General features: G+C 38.7%; 1 protein-coding gene across 1 annotated transcript in view; it reads left to right on the top strand.

Moving 5' to 3' along the window:
- The first annotated feature begins 3,108 nt into the window (after nucleotides 1-3,108).
- Nucleotides 3,109-23,536, top strand: part of LOC120961011 (putative fatty acyl-CoA reductase CG5065) — a 129,821-nt gene continuing 109,393 nt past the window's right edge. Inside the window, exons 1-3 of the mRNA XM_049606738.1 lie at nucleotides 3,109-3,945; nucleotides 4,012-4,317; nucleotides 4,389-4,786. Coding sequence (XP_049462695.1) covers nucleotides 3,694-3,945; nucleotides 4,012-4,317; nucleotides 4,389-4,786 — 956 coding nt within the window. The 5' untranslated portion in view covers nucleotides 3,109-3,693. The remainder of the gene's footprint in view (nucleotides 3,946-4,011; nucleotides 4,318-4,388; nucleotides 4,787-23,536) is intronic.

Genomic DNA, 23,536 nt, shown 5'->3' with positions numbered 1-23,536 from the left:
CTTAGATAATAGGAAATAATTACGTTTGTACCACTAGTGTACGTATTCCTACATGTATTTAGTCACCAATGCACCCTTTTAGACCACCAATTGTACCACAATATGGTTTGTTACTGTTCTGTTTTTCTGGCGTGGAATCCGCTCACAATAGCGCACCATTCCGCAGCACGCTACAACAATGTTTACATTTTTGACAGCTCGCGCCTATGAAAGATGGTGGCACACTTGCCCCAAACAGAGATGGCACACTTGCCCCAAAAGTTGTAACTTTTTTGAAATTGAATGTTTAAGTGACAAAAAGAAAGTTTTTTTCATCTAACCCCACAAAAAATTTCACGTTTTCTCAGCTATACGGTGGTGTAAATATTTTCTCGGTTGATTGTTCGCATGATTTTTGAGAGCTTATTTGATTGGATTCAAAAATTATAATATTCTGCTCAATTTTGAAACTCAATATAAATCAGTTCAAAACAATGGGGAATATCGATTGGTCTATATGAAATTCGGCTCAGTATACCTAGTCATTGGAAAGGAACCAACTGTATACACAATTGATCATTAAACTAAAGTTTTTAAGGAAAAATGCTTGGTGGCACTCTTGCCCCGTATGGCACACTTGCCCCAAATTCCGCTATATCTCAGAGACCTATGTGCATGGGAAATAGAATATCCTTGTATTTGGTACAGTATCGGACAGAAAGATAGGGCATTGGTTTTTTAACGCACCGTGCACCCGTTGGGCCAAGTTTATGTGTGGTTTGTATGTGCTTGTGTTTGTGTGTGTGTGTATGTGTGTGTATGTGTGTTTGTGTGTGTATGTGTGTGTGTGTGTGTATGTGTGTGTGCATGTGTGTGTGTGTGTGTGTGGATGTATGTTTGAATGTGTATTGATGTGTGTGTTTGTTTTACAAGTAGGTCGTTTCGGATATATTTGTTAGTAGTTTTTTTGTGTTTTGGGTTAGGTTTTTGGTGTGATAAGCAGGACCACCGCCCTCGCGATCAGTGTGTTTTCGATATATTAACAATGTTACGGTCTTCTTTCGCCGTGGTCTTCTGAGGACGTCCGGTTGACTTGCGCGTTTCGGTTGTCCAAGCGCGTTTCAGTTGTCTAAGCACGTTTCGGTTGTCCGAAGCGCGTTTGCCACAAAAGTGCGCGATCGTTCCATTACGAACTCGATCCTTTTGCGCTTAATGCCAGCAGCAGCCATTCGCTTTTACATATGGCGCTGATGATCGGTACAACGTTTACCTCGACCCATTGTTACTAACATTGCTTGCTTGGACCGTCAAGAACGCGCTGGTTAAAAACTTGGACACGGCTGATCCCGTGCTCTGCCTGCGTTCTACTTCTATACGCGATGAATTACATCGTTTTGGAGCAGGGAAAACATCGCATGGATAAAAACTATCAACGAGTACGCGAGTAAGCGTCTTCCCTTCAAAATCGAGAAAAGAATACTGCCGCGCTCATGAAACAAAACGCCCATTGAAAAGAATAACTGCGCGCCAGCTCAATGCACGCACAAAGTTTACCATTCGCACACAACGTGCAACGCAGAGATGCACGAAGGCCTTTCAATGGCGTGCACTGGAGAAACACCTGTGAGGGAATGCCGAGTTCATTGCTATTGTGCGCGTGTCCATTTCGCACCGGTGTCGCATTCACATTCATGAAACAGCACACCTGCGTTGTCGTCCAAGGAACAAGCGCTGCTGTCGATGCAAACTTTAGTTTTTATCCAAGTGTAAACGCACAATGTTTCACATGATAACACACATAATAAGAATAATTTCAACGCAATATGACATCATGGCAAGCTATGTTTTTCAGACACAAACCCGCGCACTTGCTAATACACATTAAAAAGCACACTCTCTTTCTACTACTACACACACACACACATGCACACACACACACACACACACACACACACACACACACACACACACACACACACACACACACACACACATTCACACATACACACACACAAACACAAGTAACGTGGCAAAACAACTGCACGGTGCATTGAAAAAAAAGGGTCGTATCTTAATGTCCGATACTGTATATCTATATTTCAATGGACATTATTTGGTTTCATCAAAAACCAGTATTACACGTTCACGTTTACTCGATCGCTAGACGGATTTTTAGTTTCAATTCACTTAAGTATCATAATTAGAGCTCTTATTGCTATTTCTTAATGGCCATCGTGTGCGTAAGCTAACACAAATTGGATGAATACCGTGACGAATATGTAAATAATATGGTCTTTTATAATTTTTGTAACAAGTAAAAATAAATGTATCATATAACACCATAACACTGCGATTGTTGTAACTGTTGAATTATAAAGGTTTGTCCCTGGAAATGCTGTTAATGTCACAAAGAAGCCGGTTATGCGGAATTTATGTATATAGTCTGATCCAGCGAACGCGGTTTATGCGTTCCCAAGGTATTCACATAAATTGATAATTAACGTAAGTTCAATTTTTTTTAAACAAAATATAGGTGTCTAATGGGTATTTTATACCACAGTTCCCGAGTGACGCGGTTTCGAAAATACGCGGTTTTCTTATTTTTACACAGATTCTATTTTTGCTAGAACTAAATTAAGTATGATTCCGTTGTCGTTTTAGGTATAAATTCCATGAGTTATTTTCAATAAATCGCTATTTGTCAAAAACTTACTTCGGTGTGCTCTTCATGGTGCTTAAGTCAGTGTGTACTGCGCCTGTCTTTAGCAGCAGTTTCTAATCGTTAATTTGATACGATTCGTGCATAAAATTTTGAAATTTCTGACATTTAAGTAGATTACATTTTCTAGCAAAAATAGAATTGCAAAGAATAAGCCGAACAATTCTATATCTCGCTGAAAGAGTCTATTATATGCCTGAACGAATCTACAACTCGCTGAACATGTCTATATAATCCTCGAAAACCCTGTAAAGCTGATATATAAAATAAATTCCCATACGATTCTCGATGAACAGTATCTTATGTGAAAATAAATTCTTCATATTCTACTGATATTTAAGCGATGAATATTAATACATCAATGGAATGGCAATATACAACTCACCATCTATAGTAGGGTTTCACAAGGCCACGTATAACAGTAACTTTAATTATTAATGACTGTCAACAGGGCGTGAGCTAATGCTAATCTATGCCTTTTGAAAATAACCTTGGTCAAACGGGTTTTCGTTGTTTGTTAAGAAGAAACCTTGAGTTTGGGAAGTAGATTTTTGTTTTTTCTTCTTTATGTTCGTTTTATTGGTATGTCTTAGTTCTACACACTGCATTTCGATACTGAAGGCCTTTACTTTACTCGGATTGTTTTGGCTCGACCGTTCAGTCTGTGTGATCGTACTCTAGCAAGCGGTTACAATTCGCATTAGTTCGTTGTGTGCACTGCAAAGAAAAAAAACACATGGCATGAAACACGCAGTGAAAGTTTCGTGGAATTAATTTAAAAGTGTCTTTTTAAACATAAATTGTTAAAAAAAACTTAGTGTAAAATTGGGTTTGGAAAACAAAAATATTGGCAATTGATTTGATGATACATCCTAAAAATAAATACGTACCAAAATTTGTCAATTTTGTCAATTGTAATTAACAAAAAAAACCTTCGATCAAAACAAAACAAAATAATAAATAATTTAAGCCGGAAACTAAAGCAACACAAAACTATGTACACCTTCTCCAATCATCCTATTGGACTTCTCCCAATGGAGCAGAACTACGATCCATCTAAACCATCAATATCAGAGTTTTTCGCTGGTCGGGATGTTTTCATTACTGGAGGCACTGGTTTCATGGGAAAAGTTTTAATTGAGAAGCTTTTGCGATCTTGTTCCAAACTGAGTAATATCTTCTTACTGATACGTGAGAAAAAACAGAAAACTATTATGGAGCGCATCAATGAAATTAAGAATCTACCGGTTTGTAATGTTTAAAATGCAAGTTTAGTGATTGTGTTTACATTTAAACATTTATATTTTTAACAGCTGTTCGACAAACTCCGAAATGAGCAAAGTGAACTGTTGGATAAGATGATTCCAATACAAGGGGATGTATCTCTATTAGCGCTTGGCCTTTCCCAGGATGATATCGATAGAATGTACAATGTGTCAGTTATCTTTCATGTGGCAGCTAGTGTACGGTTCGACGATCCGCTCAAAACTGCAATTTTGCTCAACACGCGAGGAACTTGTGAATTGATACGTTTTGCCAAACAGTTACCTGCACTTCGCGTGCTTATGCATGTCTCCTCCACTTATTCGAATCCAGATCGCTACGTGATTGAAGAAGAAGTAAGTAATTTGTAAAATATATGAACTCAACAATTATCACAGTATTCTTTAATATTCCCAAATGTCAACAGATGTATCCAGCATATGCAAATTGGCGTGACGCAATACGCATCGCTGAAACATTTGACGAACAAACAATTGATGTATTCGCTCCCAAATATATGGGTTTTTTGCCCAATACGTACGTTTTCACCAAAAGTTTAGCGGAACATGTTGTCAACGAGCATAAGGATCGCTTACCGATAATTTTGTTTCGTCCATCAATTGTAATATCCTCAATGAAAGACCCTATCCCAGGCTGGATGGATAATTTTAATGGCCCCGTAGGTCTGCTGGTCGGATGTGGCATAGGCATCTGTCGTACGATGTACTGTGATCCAAATAACATAGCTGATTTTACACCGGTTGATGTGTGCATCAAGGCAATGATCGTTGCCGCATGGAAGCGTGGCACTGAACCGGACCAAAGGTAAATTTTAAGATATGTTCCGAAACTAAGTAATTCAGAATACAGTAGCGTTTTTACTCGTCTGAAACCGAAAAAAGATACGCAACATTCAGCGATTGCCACATGATACGGACGTCACACGAGGTGTAAACTCAAAAAGTTTACGGTTGATTTGTATGAGAGAGCGTTATCTTCCCGTAACAATTTATTGATTATTGGGTTGTATGGCTGAAATCGTAAAAGTGTAAGCTTCGTGTGACGTCCGTATAGCGGTTATCACACACTGCTAAAAACTGCCTTTCCTGAAAGAGTTTAACTGGCAGATGGCGCTTGACAGATAAACGCCGTTCTGAAAATCAGAATTGGACTTGGAAGATTTTGGTTTTCCTGAAGTTGGTTTTTATCTGTTAAGTAGAATATTTTGATATGATGTATGAAGAACGATCAAAACAAAGTAGTAGAAATCATTTCTGAGGTTCTTAACTACAAAAAAATAATTTAAAAAATCATTAAACAACTTAAAATAATCATAAACAGTTTTCATGGCACAAAACGTGTTATTACACTTACGACAGGATTTTGTAAGTGGCTGGACAGGATTTGACAGGAATTTTGAAAGGAAAGCCCACATGTGAAGGATGAACTCCAATCTAATTTTATTAAAATAAGCCGTGTGTGATGAGCGTCAAATGCGGCCGCATTTAAGGTGGTGGCAATACCTATCCGAAGTCATTTTATAGCACCAAATTTATATAGGATTTGACAAATAACGTCGGATATGCGATTCGTTATCCAACGTTTTTTGTCAAATCCCATATAACATTTTACTAGGCCGTCTGATAAAATTGCATACGAAAAAGTACTGCCACAAGCATTCTTCCACCGCAATGCATTGCAATTTTGCTAAAATGTAACGTAATGTAAAGTAAATGTATGTAATTTGTCAGACGCATATGTTAACGCCGCACGACCCATTCAAAATAGCAAGATACATATTTTGACGCACTCTTGATGCGCTTCTAATAATTTCAAACACATCGGAAGAAAAATGATACACCCGTTCCCAAGTTACGCGGTTCTCGACGTACGCGGATTCGAAGCTAAGCAATGGTCAGGGCCGTGGCAACACTGATCCAATGCGATTTTATCGAACGCTGCTGAAAAATAGTTTTCCATTATTGGGGGCCTTCACGATTCTAGTTAGTTTTTTGTGTGGAGTTTGACAGTTGGAGGCTGAAATTATGTAAACACTCCATACAAAACCACACAAAAACTAGCTTGCGATTTTCAGTCTAGAAAATTTTAGCCTAAAAGCTAGAATTAGATTCGAGTACCTGCTCGAAAACACGGTGTTGTTTACATTTATCCTAAGGTGCATTAAAAAGATTAGGTGGTGGAATCTGGAATCAAAGTGTATGTAGTCCAGGTGGTCTCATAGCACTTTTTCATAACCAATTTTTAAAATCACTTTTTGACAGAACGAGTGAAAACTTTTGCTCCAACGAGCTTTCTGGAGGCTTGACTAATACTCAAAATACTCTTACAATCTTCATTCAGAAGCAGAAGGGATAAAAATCAGCCTTCTAAATTCATACACCTTGGGATAAGCCCACCTGTATATTATACTCAATAAGATAGCTCGAAAACTGCTATACAATGCAAACAGCTGACAGGGTGAAATTTCAGCTTACGAACTTAAAACGGAAAGGGCCCCATTAACCATTATTCCATTATAATACAGTCTTTCCCCGAGTTACGCGACACTCGAGTTACGCGAATTCGAGTTACGCGAATTTTTATTTTTGACAGTTCAGATGTCAAATCAGTACAATTTTCTCCATCAATTGTCAAATGAAAAATATTTACCGATAAATAACCAAATTTTCTACACCAATTGCATCGAATAAGTATTAAATTACATAAATGAACTAAATTCAATCAAAAACTATGATAAATAAAGTATATTTTTGCTGTAACATGTGATATTCGACTTACGCGGAAATCCGAGTTACGCGAATGTCTCCGGAACGCATTATTCGCGTAACTCGGGGAAAGACTGTAGCTGGTATCGCAAAAGAATTGGTTTAAAATTAACAGTCGTTAAAAATTAACCAGAGTCGTTAAAAATTGCTAGAATTTGGCATCGCGAACGCATTGAGTTCATTTGTTAATTTTAACGACTGGTCCTATGCTGTCGTTAAACAAACGACTGTCAAGAGCGTATGCGATACAAATTAACAGTCGTTTAATTGTACTGCTCGAATTTTTTACCCGTGTTTGCCTATATGCGATATCGAGCAGTCGTTAACTGTTTTGACGGTCGTTTATTTTAACAGGAATGAACAACAAATGAACTCGGTTAAACCAAAATGAACTTTAAACGACTGTTAAAATGTGTTCATTTATTCGCGATGCCGGCTAATGTTACAGTCGTTGCCGCTAAATTTTGACTCTAACTCACTTATTTTTGTCTCGAAGGCACCAATTATTGACAGCGTTTCACGATTTTTGCCTCGAAGGCATCAATTTTTGACAGAGCGCATCAATTTTTGCCTCGAAGGCATCAATTTTTGACTGTGAATCAATTGCTTTATTTACAAAATTTTATGTAATTTCTGAAACTGTGTGTTCTGAAATGATTGAAATTAAGTTAAATAGTGAATAATTTTATTGATAGAATTTAAAATAAAACAATTGTTTTGCCAATTTTGTTAGTTTCAATGGAGTGAAAAAAATTGGCACGTATTTTCAGCTGTAAACAAAAGCTTTAGAAATTCTAAAATTTCATCATTTTTTCTCAAGAAACAATCAATTTACACAGTTTTTGTATCTTTTATGAGTTGTGGAATAGTAATTGTTAAAAATCTGCTTAAATACCTCGTAAAATTGTCATTATTCCTACAAGAGTCAAAAATTGATGACTTACAGACAAAAATATGTGCGTTAGAGTCAAAAATTGATGCGCACTGTCAAAAATTGATGCCTTAGAGGCAAAAATTCATGCTCACTGTCAAAAATTCATGCCTTAGAGCCAAAATTTGGTGGCAACGACTGTAAGGCCGAAGTAATGTCTGTAATGTAATGTATGTACTCGCTAGTGTAATTTTGATTTTCATTAGCGCATATGGCGGCGGCTGGTAGAAGCCTTTTTTGGTCATCGAGGGAATGGTCATGCCGGATCTATAAATTGAGTAGTTTTTCATCGTTTTTTGTCATAAAAATGGATGCAATGCGTGCAGGACATGTGCATCTAACTTATACAAAACATTTATCGTCTGAATTAAGTAAAAAATATGGAAAAATATCATATTTTCTGAAGCAGCTTCAAATTGTTTGGCAAAATATTTCGGTCAGCCGCCGCCAGATGCGCTACTGAAAATCGAAAATACACTGGCGATTACGGACAATCTCCCCCGGCCTTTAGGCAGTGTGTTAGATCGTCATTAGGATGTTTGTGATCTAGGCGTTACACTGTACTCTAGTTTAAATTTCCGTTTACACGTTGACAACACTGTTAACAAGGCATACAAGATGTGAGGTTTTCTCTTTCGACAATTCCGATAATGTAGTCATGTCTTAAGTATTATGTCGTTGTTTACTTGTCTCATGCGCTCGTGGGTGAAGTACTGCTTAGTACTTTGGTTCCTAAATTGCACTTCGATGATTAACACAATATAGACAATACATGCGACCAATTTAGAGGACTTACAACCATGCCAAGTTATCGCTCGCGTTTCCTGCTGCTTGGTCTATAGTCGCTCGAAAATCGTTTTAAGGTAAAACCAATGTGTATTTGTTGCTAAAATATAAAAATTAACGAATTAGTTTTTCGTTGTTAATTCGAGAAAAGCAACATCTACGTGTGCCTTCGAGACCTTTTCACTCACGTAACTTGCTTGTTGGTGAGAGCAGGCGTGCCTTATATAGATTACTAGCTGATTTACCCGTTTTCACACGAGATAAAATTGATGTCTCGTTTTAATTAAAAATATAAGAATTTGCAATCCGAGGAGTACAAAAACAATGATTACAATGATTACTATGATTTTATCCCAAAGCTTTGATTCTTCTAATCTGTCGTAATAACAGTAGGTAATTAAGATCTGCTATGACCATCATCCGTTTGGGTACCACTGAGTGTTTGATTTACCACGGAGTTTTTTGGACCAATATGTATGTATCATATACAGGCACTCCATTATATGCTATTAATGCGGACTGGAGGCAATCGCGTATCTCTAATATTAGCTATAATTTGACCGAAAACATCGAAATTCGACTTACGCTAATTATCGTATCATTCTGCTTGAAGGGGTTGGTTTTAGCCATTAAATTAATTATTTGATCTGATTTCAACTAAAAAATTGAAATTTTGTGCTATTTGAAATGGTTTTTAAAATTTCACGTAAAGAGAATTTATTTTGAGTTTGACATTTGATGTGGCAAATTAGTATAAGAGCTGTCAAATTAAGAAAATCTAACACCAGTGTAAACTGCACTTAACACCGAGTGTGAAAGCGCTGTATAAAACAACAACAATACTGCTCTTGGCATGGCAACTTCTGAAAGTGATGTGAGTCTTAAAACCTATTCTCATACCACCATAAGGTGTGTGCGAAGTTTCGTTGAAAATGATCCAGCCGTTTCCCAGGTTGCTCGCAACAAACTCCGGGACACGAAATTTTTATATACAGTCTGTTCCCGAGTTACGCGGTTTCTGCGTTCCCGACGAATCCGCGTAACTCGAACATCCGCGTAAGTCGAATTTCACGTTTTTTGACTAAAATACTATTGATTATTCGGAGTTTTTTATTTAATTTAGTACTTTTATACACTTTATCATTTATTTGATATGATTCGTGCAGAAAATTCTAATATTTCCGGCTTTTAAGCGGTTTCAATTTGTTAGCAACAATGCAATTCATACCGAACTTGAAGCAAATTGTACTGATTTGACATTTGATCTGTCAAATTTAGAAAACCGCGTATCTCCGAATCCGCGTAAGTCGAGAACCGTGTAACTCGGGAACAGACTGTCGGGGCGACTATGCCCAACAGTCAAAAGCCGAAGATTTTATATTGACCTTTCACTTTTTCTATCTGTCTCTCGCTCTAATTTGAGCGATTTTCCCCTGATGAGTGTCCCCGAGCCTCCTCGTGTGGTTGTTGTTGTTGGAAGTTGAAACCGAAACCCCCTCGTGTGCTGCCAAAATCAGCGAAGAACGAAATCGAGTGGCTCAAGCGAAAAAACGAAAAAAAATGACGAACGACCCAAGTAGCAGAGCCGAAGTTTTTCAGAGATTTTTCTGTATGCCAAAGCGAGATGCCCTGTCTTCTCTCTCTAGATTTTGGACAGCAAACCGCTGCGCGTGTAGAGGTGTGTGCGTGTGACGAACAACGATGGATGAAAAACGCGAGGAGCGGGGTCCGAAGTCTTTCGTTGGTCACACACACATGCATCTACCGTTGGATTGCGCTACATCGAGTCTACCCATCTCTCTCGATCTACCATGATTTTTTCTGCTATCGCACTCATCTGGGAGTTAGGCATCCTCAGTCTGCCCAGAACTTTCGTTGTGGAAGGATGTGCGGGAGTGATGTGCGATTTCTTGTGTCCCCTACTTTCCTTGTTTACGTTTTGCGCAGTGTTGCTTCTTCTTCCATTGTGGAATGATTTATCCTAGCAAATTGTTGAGGTAAGTTTGTTGATCTCATATGTGCTTCAATGTACTAATTTAACTAATGCTTATCGTCTTCAAAGTTACAGGTGCATGCACCATTCATCAACGCCTACCTGTTGGCATCATCAACAATCTTTATAGTAGGTGACGGAAAGAAATTGTTTTCCAGTTTTAAAATATTAAGGTAAGTGTTGCTCTCATCATATACGTAAAAGTATCCAAAGTAATACGTACTACATGCATTAATTATTGGTTCATTTTTATTGACAGCGTTCAGCACAACTCAGCCACAAAACAACGCACTGGATTGCGCTAAGAACCTGTCGAAACGCGCGCAGCCCCCGGGAGCGGTAGGAGAAAGGAAGAACGAGAGGAGAAAAAACTAAAGCCAGCGCGCAGCTCTGATGGTACCCCGTACGCGGTAAGAAGAAAAAAGATCGAGAGGAGGAAGAACGGTAAATTTGGAAGGGGGAGACCGTTCTGCCGTCTCCACAGTGTGAGTATGCCAAAGCACGTGTTGGAAGGGAAAGAAAAAGTGTGGAATAAACCGCATGCGAATGTGTGCATACAGCAAAAGTAAACATGTGTGCCTCATCATTTCTATAAGCAATCCGAAAAGGGGGTGGAGCAAACACATTGGTATGCGTGAGATGCAGAATAAATCGGAGCGTTATAGTATGTGTGAACGCGATCGTTCGGGTCGAATGTGTCTATGTGTGCGTGAAACCATATTTACACTTCTACTACAAGTGGGTACGTAAGTGGGGCCATATGTGTACGACACGATCCCATACAAAACTTCGGCTTTTGCGGACTGGGAATCTATACACACGGGGCGAGTACCGGCTTCGAACGACGAAATCCGTTCGACGCTCATGAGAGAATGAGAATCATATGATACAACTGTCAAGCATTTAAAGACGTTTATATCTACGATTCAAGGATGGTGAAGTTTTGAATTTTGATTTTCTTTGTCGTTGGTATTGGATTTCATTCGTTACATCCTTATTGGATGATTTGTTATGAATAATAAGGTAGCTTTACTCACTTTCTATAAATTTGAATTTAAGTTATTTCAAATTAAGGAGGGACGACAGGATTGGATTTACTTAAAAAAATGTATAAAAATACTGATAGATTTTATTTTAAAGAGTTATAAACGTTATTTAGTTTAGAAGTTTTTTATTTTTTAACAAGTTTCTCTTTTATGCGACCGTTCTCGTCAATGGTTGATTTGCGACTGACTAAATGAATCGATCGTTCCTACACATATTAAAGTCTACTTCGATTACACAGCTACTTCGTTTACACCCCCTCTCGATCGTTCACTCCAAGTTTCTTCCTGAGGACTTCGAATCGACCAGCTTCTAAAGCTTTAGTAAAAATATCTGCTAGTTGATTCAAAGTTGAAATAGGTTCAACGATTATGTTTTCTTTTGCAATATGGTCCCGCACAAAATGGTATTTGATATCTATGTGCTTGACCCGTTTACATTCTAAATTTTTCGACATACCGATACATCCTCTGTTATCTTCAAATATTGGGACAGGTTTTGTAAATCTTAGTCCAAGATCCTCCAAAAGTCCCTTCAACCATATAGCTTCAGCCGTAGCAGCACTTAAAGCGACGTATTCAGCTTCACTGGATGATGTGGCTACAGTTGTTTGTTTTTTGCTTGACCATGAAACTGTGTTTCCATAAACCTTGAATATGTAGCCACTAACTGATTTTCGATCAACAGTATCGGCTGCCCAGTCTGCATCTGCAAATCCAACGAGTTGTTCGATTTGTTCGTTCTTTTTCAAAGTCAGTACCAAATTCTTTGTTCCTTGGAGATACCGTACAATTCGCTTAAGCGCGATCCAGTGTTGGTGTCCAGAATTCTGTTGAAAACGACCCATATATCCAACAGGATAACAGATATCCGGACGAGTGGACATCATAACGTACATGAGACTTCCCAAAAGCTCACGGTAAGGTTCTGTTATACCGGCATCTTCTGTTCCAAGTTTCAGACCTTTCTCCATAGGTGTTCTTGAAGAATTACAATCTGCCATTCCAAATTTTTCAAGAAGTCGATCGATATTAGCAACTTGTGACAACTGCATAATTCCTGCATTTTTATCGTAATCGATCTTGATTCCCAAAAAATATTTTAAAGTTCCACAATCCTTCATCTCGAATATTTCCAATAGTTTCAATTTCAGCTCCATGATGGTATTTTTGTTTGTGCCTGCTATTATCAAATCATCGACATATAGTACAATATATATAATATCGTTACCTTCTTTGTTGAGCCAAGTGTAAAGGCAGTAGTCATGCTTGGAACGAACAAATTCTAGCTGCAACAGTGCGTCATTGAATTTTTCATTCCAGCAACGGGGGGATTGCTTTAGCCCATACAACGATTTTTTCAAACGGCACACCATACCCGGAGCAGCTTCTACGCCATGTGGAACTTCCATATAAATTTCTTCTTGAAGCTCGCCGTGAAGGAATGCTGTTTTGACATCCATTTGATGAAAATAACATCCCTTTTGGATACCAACGGCCAGTACTGTTCGAATTGTTGTTAGTTTTGCCACCGGCGCGTATGTTTCGTGATAATCCATTCCAGGCTTCTGCAGAAAACCCTTCACTACTAGTCGGGCTTTATACTTCACTGGATTACCATTCTCATCCTCCTTTACACGAAATACCCACTTGGATTTCAATGGTCTACACGATGTCGGTCGCTTCACTAATGCCCAAACATCGTTTGTTTTCATCGACAACAATTCATCCTCAATAGCTTCCATCCATAATGTACAATCTTCCCGATCCACGATTTCACTGTACTCACATGGTGGTTCAGTTGACAACTGTCTATTTCTACCAGCTGTTGCACTAAAGCCAGTGAAATAATCACGAAATTTTCTCGGGAGCCTTCGTTCTCGTTCACTATGTCGTGTTGCTATTGATTGTTCGCTTTCGCCAGTTTCGCGAGATTCATCGTCACATATTGCATCGCGATATTCCTCGTTATTTTCATAAAAATCATCATGCGGTGTGGTTTCGTTTTCATCATTACGTGCGACATCTTGCAGTGCTTGCGTGATATTGGCGGCATCATCGTGTTCGTCCATGTTGGTGTTGATTTCTTCTACGTTAACAGCATCATTATTATTATCCTCCGTTTCCCCCTCTTGCTGAAAACGGATAGAAATAATTTGTTTGTCGTGATTTTCAACATCCTTCATTTCACAAAACGGGAAGCACTTCTCATCGAACTTAACGTCTCGCGCGATGATAATCTTCTCAGATATTCGATCCCAAATACGATAACCGTTCGGAGCATAGCCGACCATTATTCCCTCAACACACTTATTGTCCAGTTTCTTTCTTTTCTGATCCGGAATCCAAGTAAAAACCTTACATCCAAAAATTCGTAGCTTTCTAAAATCTGGTTTTACCTTCAGCCAACATTCAGCAGGTGTCATATAGCCCTCTAACGCGCTTGTTGGGCTGCGGTTTATCAAATATGTAGCCGTCAACACCGCTTCTGACCACATTCGCTTTGGCATGTTGGAATCAATAAGCATGGTTCTGACCTTCTCAACCAACGTTCTGTTAAATCGTTCTGCAACACCATTCTGTTGTGGAGAGTAGGCTACCGTACATTGCAATTGAATTCCTTTTTGCTTGTAGTAGGTTAGCTGCTCACTGGAACAATATTCTCGGCCCTGATCTACGGTTATTTTGCTTATTTTTCTCTCGAAGTGAGCTGTTGCCATTGCTTCATACTCTTTGAATCGCTCAAATACCTCAGACTTTCTTTTAACTGGATATACTACCGCAAAGTGCGTAAAATCATCTATGAAGCTAACAAAATATTTGGATCCGTTCCATGCAACAGGATCAATAGGACCACACACATCTGAATGTATCCTCTCTAGTGGGCGCGTGGCTCGTACTCGGTTGCCATCAAACGGTTCTCTACAAAGTTTCCCGAGAACACACGTGTCGCAAAAACCAACCTGCTTAGGCTTTGGATCTAAACCAACTGCCAGATTATGCCGCACTAAAGTGTCCATAGAGTGTTGACTTGCATGTCCAAGACGACGGTGCCATAGTGTACTCACCTCTGATGTACACATACTTGCAGATGATCCAGTCGTCTCCAGCTCTAGTTGCAACTCGTAAAGGTTTCGCCGCATATGAGCTACAGCAATCACTTCCTTCTTGTGTTTCATTATAGCCTTCTCACAGCCATTTTCGCGAGTGAAGAGAACATCAATTCCAACTTCCGACATTTTCTTGACAGAAAGTAGGTTGCTTCTCAAATCCGGTAGGTAAATTACGTTCTTGATTTCCACCGTAACGCCTTCTTTGGTTTTTCCTGTAACGCTACCTTCGTATTCGCCTACCAAAGTTACACCGTCTTTGGCAACGTCCACGACGAACGGTTCGTTAAGTTTCCTTATATTCTTCAAATATTTTCTGTTGTTGATCAAGTGGTCACTGCATCCAGAATCAACGATGAAAGAGTCTACTGCGAGCTCTTTTTCTCCGATTTGAAGCTGCGATTTCACCATAAAACTCACAGTTTTCTCTGCCATGACAGAGTTGGCGTTTCTGTCTTGCATTTTGGATCGACAATCCTTTTGCATGTGGCCTACTTTTCCGCATCGATGGCATTTCCCTTTGAACTTTTTCTTGTGAAAACTTCCACCGACAAAAGCTGTTGATTTTTCTTCGCCACAGTAGTCTGCTCGATCTGTTCTCTTCGATTCTTCACCTAACAACCGATGTTTCACAATTTCTAGGGACAGATCTTTATCGTCCATGTTTTCTAGAGCTGTCACTAATGGATCGTAACTGCTCGGCAACGTTATGAAGAGTTGAGAGACCAAATCGCTTGTTTCCATTTTTGCACCTGCAGTTTTCAACTGACGCACCAGGTCGTCGAATTCGGCAAGATGGTTTCGCATTGACGATCCTTCCTTCATACGTAACGTGGCCAACCGTTTGCGCAAGATCGTCTGGCTTACCCCCGACTTCTTCGCAAAAGTGTCTTCAAGGGCTTTCCACATTTCCTTGGCTGTTCCCTTTTCTTCTACTATGGCTAGACAATCGTCTCCAACAAATCCAACCAGCAAGGATTTTGCCTTCCGGTCCATTCGCAAAAACTTGTTCTGCGGTTCTCCGACCGCCTCAGGCACGTCTTCTTCGAGCGCCTCCCAAACTTCCGAAGCTTCCAAGAACAAACGAACTCGAAAACGCCATTTTCCGTAGTTCGTTCCATTCAGCTGGGGAATGCCAGCACCTTCCTTTACTGAGGAGCCCATAACCTAAAGGAACTCTGTTCTTTGAAATACTTTGGAAGTTTTTTATTTTTTAACAAGTTTCTCTTTTATGCGACCGTTCTCGTCAATGGTTGATTTGCGACTGACTAAATGAATCGATCGTTCCTACACATATTAAAGTCTACTTCGATTACACAGCTACTTCGTTTACAATATATATATATATATATATATATATATATATATATATATATATATATATATATATATATATATATATATAGGTATATATATATATATATATATATAGGTATATATATATATATATATATATATATATATATATATATATATATATATATATATAGGTATATATATATATATATATATATATATATATATATATATATATATATATATATATATATATATATATAAGAGACCAGCAAAGCGGTTGTAGCGCCGGATAAGTAAGTAAGTAAGTAATATATATATATATATTATATATTATTATTATTATATTATATATTATTATATTTATATATATTTATACATTTATATATTATTATGTTATATTATATTATATTATTATATTATATTTATACAACTTTTTATTATAGATATTTGTTTGTATATTTATATTCCGATATATTTTATATGAATTTTCAAACCTGATGAAAACTTGTTCTATTGGAAATAGATCACAAAACATTTTCAAAATGTTACATACCTCTAAGCTCAATTCACTTCAATCATTTAAAGCAAAATTTGAAGCAAAATGTTTCATTGAAAACAACATTCGTTCCAAATCCGCAGCGCAAAACCTCGCGGATTTCTCCCCATACAAACGGGAACGTTCGACCCCGGCAGGTAGAACTCATTCTTTCGCGCGCTTCTTTCGGTCTCTCAATGGTACGTTATTTTAAAACTGAGCGCCAAGTGAGCGCCTTCTGACAACCGCGGCGAACGGATCTCGTCGTTCGAAGCCCACCCACCGGGCACCAGCACTCAGAGATCGCTTGAATACGCGCTTGAAAAAGAACTTGAGTTGGCGAAATTATTCAAGTGATCCGTCGGGTCCCGAAGCCGAAGCAAACCCGAAGCCGAAGCAAAACCCGAACGGGGTTCGGTACGACCCTTCGTTAAAATAGCCCCCTCCCCCTTTTTGCCAGATTTTCTTTCCAAAATGAAACAGTGTCACACACATGTTGTAGAACAACTTGATTTATTTAAGCAAATAAATCGGTTTAATGAGACGCACTAACAACTATTTCACACACGGTCAACACTTCGCAAATTACACAAATTATGGCACATTATATTAAAAACACTTTTATCAACTGTTCCGTGAATAAAAAGCAACATTTTCACCGTACTTTCTGCACTCCACCGCTGTTGATCATGGTTGTCATCTTTCCACTGTACCCGTCATTTGCACCAACATTTGCACATCACAAACACAGGTTTTGTTGTCTCCGTTCGCGGTGAAAAACACATGAAATGGAAGAAAAATTATATTAATTAGAAGGGGGGATGTTGGTTGATAATTTTAATCACTTTTACTTACCTCAAATTAAACAAAACTCCATTTTTTACGGGGTTTATCCGCCAAGCGCTGAAACACCACACAAGCACCAACCTCACTGGACTGAAAGTGAAGCCTACTGCGTGAATTTGTGTATGCGCTTCTGCCAAGCCAACCGCGCCGTACTGCGTGTGTAGCCAAGTGCGTGTGTGTGTATATTTGCACCACTGGACACAGGACACAAATCTCACCGCACAGCAGAGCGTGTGTCGCCAAGTGTATGCATGTGTGTATTTGCACCACTGAATTCTGAACGTCCACCACACAGCGTGTATCGCCAAGTGCGTGGCTGTGTGTAGTATCACCGTGGACTGCAGAAAACTACCTGCACTAGAACAGAGCGCTGGTGTGGCCAAATGTGTGCATGTGTGTACTTGCTCCACTGAAAGCCGGTATCGCACCAGATTTCGGTTGTCGCCTTGTGCGTGTGTGTGTTATTGTCACAGCACACTCGTTCGTCATTTTTTTTCGTTTTTTCGCTTGAGCCACTCGATTTCGTTCTTCGCTGATTTTGGCAGCACACGAGGGGGTTTCGGTTTCAACTTCCAACAACAACAACCACACGAGGAGGCTCGGGGACACTCATCAGGGGAAAATCGCTCAAATTAGAGCGAGAGACAGATAGAAAAAGTGAAAGGTCAATATAAAATCTTCGGCTTTTGACTGTTGGGTCTACTTGCGCGATCGCGACACGAAGCCGAAGCGAAGACGGCTATAGCGCGAAGGGTATAAGTCAAAGTGGGTATAGGGACTAGGTGGGCTTACAGGGTTTTCCTAGCCACTTCAATGTTGAAACTGAAAATTTCAACCACGTTAAACGAATGCTGAAGGATGCACGGGTGATTTCAAGTCTGAAAAGCCAGTTCAATACAAAAAGTTTTGTTTTCAAAATCGTTACACTATTTTTCAATATCGGTATAAGCCATTTCAATCTGTCAGATTGGCGGGCTCTCGCCACTGTGGAATAAAAAGAAATTAAATACGTCAAAATGTTCAGTGAGTGATGTTTTCTAAATCATCCCAACGAATACAGTATGGAAACCATCAAATGAACAAAACTATAAATAGTTTTAATTTTTTTAATGAATTTAATAATTGTTGTTTGCACGTTACAACACGTTTTCAATGTTAAAGGAAAACAAACCATCAATCATTAGACATTTTGACGTATTGCATTTCCTTCTATTCCATAGTGGCGAGAGCCCGCCAAACTGACAGATTGAAATGGCTTATACCGATATTGAAAAATAGTGTAACGATTTTGAAAACAAAACTTTTTGTATTGAACTGGCTTTTCAGATTTGAAATATACTATATATATATATCAAATAAATATATATATAAATAATATATATAATAATAAATAATATATATATATATGAAATATACTTATACTATACTATATATATATATATATATATATATATATATATATATATATATATATATATAATATATATATATATATATATATATATATATATATATATATATATATATATATATATATATATATATATATATATATATATATATATATATATATATATATATATATATATATATATATATATATATATATATATATATATATATATATATATATATATATATATATATATATATACGTCCGACGTTTGACGTTTGCGGTGAGCGGTCCGTTTGCTTGAGTTTGTTGAGTTTGCTCCGTACAAATCAGATAATTTTTGCGTTATTGTGATCGCGCTTATAGTATCACTAGTTTGAAGACGCTGAAAGTAGAGAATTAGCTGCTGTAGTATGCTGTAACACTTGATTAGTGGCATTAAAATCGGTCTGTTTCGGGTATATTTTCCTGTTTTCGTCGTGCTCTGCTGTTATTGCTCGTCAATTCACCATGACTCCTGCCGGATTTGCTCACTGGACACTGAGAAAGCAGTTATCATATGTGGCGGTAACTTGAACATCTCTTCGTGCAAACAGGCTTTCCACCCAAAGTGTCTGAAAATGCCAAAATCGACCATAAAAAGTGTTTCTCATAGCAATAATATTGTTTGTATCACACTGGAAGATAACCTCCGAGTGACTGTAGTGATCAAAGGGGTGTAGGGTTAACACTGACTCTTTATTACCATAAAATTTACCTATTTATACCTAAATGGTTACATGCTAATTGTTCTTACTTGCTAAAAAGCTGCGTTGACAACATACCGATCGACCACCGATCGTGCGCGTGCTCGCAGCATTGTTTATTATTATTTTATTTATTTATTTTAAAGCTAACGCAGCCAAACCGTCTTCGATCGGGTGATCGACCGGATGGCTATCGCGACCTAGTAAAGTAATTATTTTAACCGCCAGCGACAGTTTGGATTTGCAATATGTGCACCAATAACAACTCCGATAATCTTGGTTCTTGGTGAGAAGGCACCCCGCCTCATCGAAACGATTAGTGAGATGAAGAACGAAATATCTCACCTACTAAATGAGTTGAAGAGAGAAATGATTGCAGAAATTGATCTACGAATACGCACAAACTATTCTGAATATCCTCACACACTCACTAGGAACCATGCCACAAACACTTCACAGGTCAACGAAAGATTGGCTTCCACTACTACACTGAACACTACGCCTGTCCATCCCGTCAAAACTATTCATAACACCACGAGCTCTTCGGAAATGCCGCCTGGATGTTCTTATACGCGCAATATCACTCACACTCTTTCATCTACAAACACAAAAAAGAATCGGTGTTGACAGTGCTGCTTCGGCTAATCATTCCTTTAATCATCGAAACGCATTGCTTACCGGTGCAGCAACTGATGCAAGTTCATCGTTTGAAGGCTTCGTTCCAAATGTTGAGCCACGAGTATGGATGTTTGTCACTCACATCGCACCGCACGTTACTGAAGAAGATATGACAACTTTTATTACCAATCGCTTTGAAAATAAAAATTGTATGGTAAAAAAAATACTTCCTCGTGATCGCGATCCTGCAATGCTTCGATTCATCTCCCTCAAGATCAGTCTCCCAAATGCACTTAAGAATAAAGCACTTTCACCTGCAACTTGGCCCCGCGGTTTCGTATACGCCGAATCTGTGTTCCGTAATAAAAAAAATCAACGATTTTTTTACACCACATACCCTATACAACTCGCCAGTATGACTATGAGATCACAGATCGTCCCGAACACTCTCACACCCGAAGAGAACAGCCCGAACACCGAACATCATACTGTTTCGCTCTCCGACACTCTCCCAACGATCACACACTCACAGCCTCCCCTGAGTGAACTTTCGATCTCTAATCAAAATGTGCGTGGGCTACGCACTAAAACAGCTGATTTATATGCAGCTGCATATGCAAGTTATGAATCGAAATATGACGTTATAGTTTTAACTGAAACATGGCTCGACGATGCTATTTCCTCGACGATGCTTTTTGACGACAACCGCTTCACAGTTTACCGTACCGATCGTTCCACTACTAATAGTACAAAGACAAGAGGAGGGGGAGTTCTTATTGCAGTTAAAAAAAATTGCCTCTAGCCCTTGCACTCCTCTCTCAAACATAACTGAGAGTCTGTGGATTCAACTGAGAACCCCTACGAATTATCTTATAGTTGGTGCTCTCTAACTCGCACCGGATCGTTGCAACGACACCCACACAATAAATGATGGTCCACTCTTCGGTGTGTGCGGGATAAATATACTGATGATACGATGATCCCTATGGGGGATTTCAATCAGTCTCAGCTCGTATGGAACACATCCAATGAAAATGTTGCAGTTTTAAATACATCGGTATCCCGGATTAATCCTTCCTGTTCAGTTCTCCTCGATGAACTCAACTATGCAGGACTGTCCCAACTAAACTGCTACAAGAACCCTCATGGTTCTATACTGGACCTTATTTTGGCTGATGATGGGATTCCTTACCACTTATTAAAGTTGGAGCTCGTTCTTGACCCTTGGATTCAACCCGACTTCTACCACCCGGTGATTGCTCTCCGCATATTTTCTGAATCAAACCACACTACAACACCACAACATACATCAAATATCCAGAGTCGGAACTTCCGAAAGACGAATTTTATAGGTCTCTCATCGGCCCTTACCAACGTTGACTGGAGCCATATCACCAGAGACCCGGATCTCAACCAAAACATTTTGTTGTTTACAAACAAAATCACAAGCTTTTACGATAAGTTTGTCCCTCGTTATCGGACCCCAACCAAGCCACCCTGATCTAACTCACAGTTAAAGGACCTGAGAAAACACAAAAAAAGACTCCATAAAATGTTCCGCCAACATAAGAACGAGGTCAATAGAAGAATGTTTATTAAAGCTGCCCGTCTGTACCAGACATTTAATCGCCGAACCTACGCCAACTACGTAAGAAAAATAGAAAACCGATTTAAAAGGGATCCAAGAACGTTTTTTTAGTTTTGCTCGACAAAAACGAGATAGTAACAGACTTCCATCAATGATGCTTCTGAATGGAAGATCGTACACCGGTAATGTTGAAATCAGTCAAGCATTTGCTGATTACTTTTCATCAACATACGTGATTAACTCGCCACCAGTTGCTGTTACTTCCAACCATGTTGGAATGCTAATGTAATGCTGTTACTTCCAACCATATACCTGATGCTGCCGACATTCCTCTTCATGTTCTGTCTGAAGCTGACATTGCCTCGGCTATCAACGAGTTGAAGCTTTCATTCGCTGATGGGCCTGACGCTATACCCAGTGCTATTTTCAAACGCTGCAGAGATGCTTTAACTCCCCAAGCGCCACAGATTAAGCTTAAACGACTGGAAAATTGAATATCCATAGAAAAAAAATAAAAGCTCCACAGCTTCATTGGTTTGATCAATAGATGGCGTATTAAAACTGATTATTATATTGCTATCCTTTTCTTGCAATGTGTTTCGGCAAGTTTCATCTTATCATGACCTATATAGCCTTCTAACTTTCCGAGCAAAAATCTATATAAATGGTCGTGTGGTCAGATACGTGTGTATCAACACCAACGACCATTACTCAAATATCACTTGCTTCAGTGCTGGTGGTTTCCATTGGAGTTTAGTAATTAAACAATTGTATCGCCATTCTAGTTCTAGCGATGCAAAACTTCAATGCGAAACCATACAACAGTACAGAGGAAATGAGAAAGCTCTCCTCCAAGCGATGAAGCTCAATTGGTTGGGGTATCCCACCAACAGAGAGCGCCACCAGCTTTTTCGCTATTTTTAGAATGCATGAGTCGTTTGCCGTCTGCTAAACGAAGTCTTTCTATTTTCCGTTTAGGTAGAGAGCTTGAGTCGTTGAGAAGGCGTTTAGTGGTCGTTTAGTGGATTTGTGGCACTTGGGTCCTGTCTTGACCACATTGTTCAACAAGTCTTTGCAGCAGAAATGCTTCCCTCAAGCATGGAAATCTTCATTCATGTTCCCGGTTCACAAAAATGGAAATAGAAATGACATATGTAATTACCGTGGTATTTATATGTTATGTGCAGTCAGCAAAATGTTCGAGATCACCATTTCGAAACACCTATCAAGTGGTTTTAAAAATATAATTTCCAATTATCAGCACGGCTTTCTACCCAACCGCTCAATTGAAACAAACCTTCTCTCTTTATTGAGCACCTGCTATCCTGCAATGGACAATGGTAAACAGGTAGACGTAATCTACACCGACTTCAGTGCTGCCTTTGACTCCGTAAATCACTCAATGCTAATTTCAAAACTATCAAGCTCTCCTGTTATTTAACCTTCATTTCTATAACCACCTACCCGGGTATGTTTTACTTATTCTTTTTATGATAACTTTTTATAGGATTATCGAATCGATCCAAAAAAATTAGAATGCCTAGAGAAACATGTTTTACAAAAGTGGCAAAATATTCAGAATTTTTAAATTTTTGGAAAAGTGCTTTAAAAAATAAAATCAACTTTTACACCTTACTTCTATAACCACCTACCCGGGTAGGTAACACATACAATAAAGGATTTTGGTTTCGATTATTCGCTAACTTTGTAATGATATGTATAGCAATGCATGTAGTTATATTTATAGAATCTATTCCAAAAGTTTTCTAGCTCTTAATATTCTTCTAAAGTCACATAGATTGAAATGATTGCACCGACCGTCGGGAAGAAATGGCGGTGTATTAGTGTCAGTTGAACTAATTGCTATGCATTCAATTTATGTTACTAAAAACCATACTTCA

The sequence above is a fragment of the Anopheles coluzzii genome, chromosome X, assembly GCF_943734685.1.
Source record: "Anopheles coluzzii chromosome X, AcolN3, whole genome shotgun sequence".
NCBI classification, from domain to species: domain Eukaryota; kingdom Metazoa; phylum Arthropoda; class Insecta; order Diptera; family Culicidae; genus Anopheles; species Anopheles coluzzii.
Note: the sequence above shows the minus strand (reverse complement) of the source record. Positions and strands in the feature narration are given on the sequence as shown.